At 35.7% G+C, this 1,742-nt stretch overlaps 2 protein-coding genes across 2 annotated transcripts in view; one reads left to right on the forward strand and one right to left on the reverse strand.

The window, feature by feature from the left end:
* Positions 1 to 402, reverse strand: part of SARC_03501 (hypothetical protein) — a 3,971-nt gene extending 3,569 nt beyond the window's left edge. The window contains exon 1 of the mRNA XM_014302702.1: positions 233 to 402. Coding sequence (XP_014158177.1) covers positions 233 to 291 — 59 coding nt within the window. The 5' untranslated portion in view covers positions 292 to 402. The remainder of the gene's footprint in view (positions 1 to 232) is intronic.
* Positions 403 to 783: 381 nt separating this feature from the next.
* SARC_03502 (ADP-ribosylation factor 1) overlaps positions 784 to 1,742 on the forward strand; it is a gene marked incomplete at both ends in the record, with an annotated part of 3,309 nt that continues 2,350 nt past the window's right edge. Inside the window, 2 exons of the mRNA XM_014302703.1 lie at positions 784 to 850; positions 1,291 to 1,442. Of these exons, the coding sequence (XP_014158178.1) occupies positions 784 to 850; positions 1,291 to 1,442 (219 nt within the window). The remainder of the gene's footprint in view (positions 851 to 1,290; positions 1,443 to 1,742) is intronic.

Below are 1,742 nucleotides of genomic sequence, written 5' to 3' on the forward strand. Positions count from 1 at the left end.
CACACACACACACACACACACACATATATATATATATATATATTACAATATATATTACAAAATATATATATATATATATACGAACATAATGCGATAGCCAAAGTTGTGAATCATTATTTCTGTAGCGTAGAGAATCGTAAAGCACCATGTATGATCCTAGCTGGGAAATTGAGAAAAAGACGAATATACATCACTGACAAAATGGTATATTAAGATAGCATTTATAACATACTCTTCTCGCTTGAACTTGGCTTCTTGGTCTTGTACTATCCGGTCGCTGTAAAGAGGCATAATATCGGAAGGACTGAAATGTATGCAATGGAAAAGTTTATATTCGTGTGAACTGAGAACTTGGGAAGTAAATAGAGGTTTTCAGTGCATTAAACTATCATATTTATCGCGCGTTGTGTAAATATATTAAAAAGCATACTACAAATCACACACACTTTTATTTATTTATTCCTCGCAACTTTTTTGTCGCGCGAGGAAAGTCAAAAGAGGTGACTGTAAATACATATCCTAAATAGATGTCAAAAATCTATGACACTTCCGACACTCTTGAGTGACACTTTGACACTGACATTTTATGCTAGGCAACTCTCAGCGAGAAAAAAAAGAACTGTTTTTGTACCAACGAGTTTGTGGAAAATATTTTTCATGATGAGGCAGATCCACAAAACGACACATCCATGATCCATATATTGGTAGCACACACCCATATATATCGTATATAAATACAACAGAAGTGTGTAGTTTATATTTGTCTAGCGACATTGCTTCATAATGGGTTTGTATATATCAAAGGTGTTTAACCAGCTCGTGGGGAGCAAGGAGATGAGAATTCTGATGGGTATGTACAGACACGTACTGAATAGATTGAGGCATGTCTTCTATTCGCAGGAAGCGATTCTTTTATTGCATGTCAAGTGCACACTATAAATAGTTTGCGTCAGTATTTCCCCCCAAGAATAAAGGTACTAAAGTATACGTGATATGGATTTATATGTAAAAAGCTGAACCTAACTGGTACTTCAACATGCTAGACATGAAATTATATATCAACATCTTGCAGTTGCAACCGCCGTTTGCATCATTTCGTTTGAATTCTTTCCAGTACCAAGTGAAAGACACTGTATTCAGGCTGAGACTGTTATATGCTTTAGAATAGAAACGGCGGTATCGTGAACGAATTTTGTATATTTCATTTGTACTTATATATATCAGTGTATGTATTTACACATACTTCATAAGGTGCTCACCGCAATATTGCGCTATTGTCATATCTACCAGTCGGACTTGATGCTGCCGGTAAGACCACAATTCTGTATAAACTGAAGCTCGGTGAAGTGGTAACCACCATTCCCACTATCGGATTCAATGTGGAAACAGTGGAGTATAAGAACATCTCATTCACAGTATGGGACGTTGGAGGCCAGGACAAGGTGAGTATAGCTTTGGCGTGTGAGGTCTCGCATAGGGAAAATGCTTTACTTATTCTTAATGGATATTTTGCACTTAATGTATATCACAGCCAGAGCAGTATGTTTTACATACAGCACATGCTTGCTGATAATTGTCGTGCTCATACAAAAAGTGTTCTTAATTTCCACTAGAGCTGTGTGCAATACTTATATAGGTATCTGCGCGCGTACAATTAAATATCTACTCATTTTTCGAAAGTATAATAATTAGGATATATATATATATATATACACACACACACACATATATATATATATACA

This window comes from Sphaeroforma arctica (assembly GCF_001186125.1).
Source record: "Sphaeroforma arctica JP610 unplaced genomic scaffold supercont1.179, whole genome shotgun sequence".
In the NCBI taxonomy this organism is placed as follows: Eukaryota; class Ichthyosporea; order Ichthyophonida; genus Sphaeroforma; species Sphaeroforma arctica.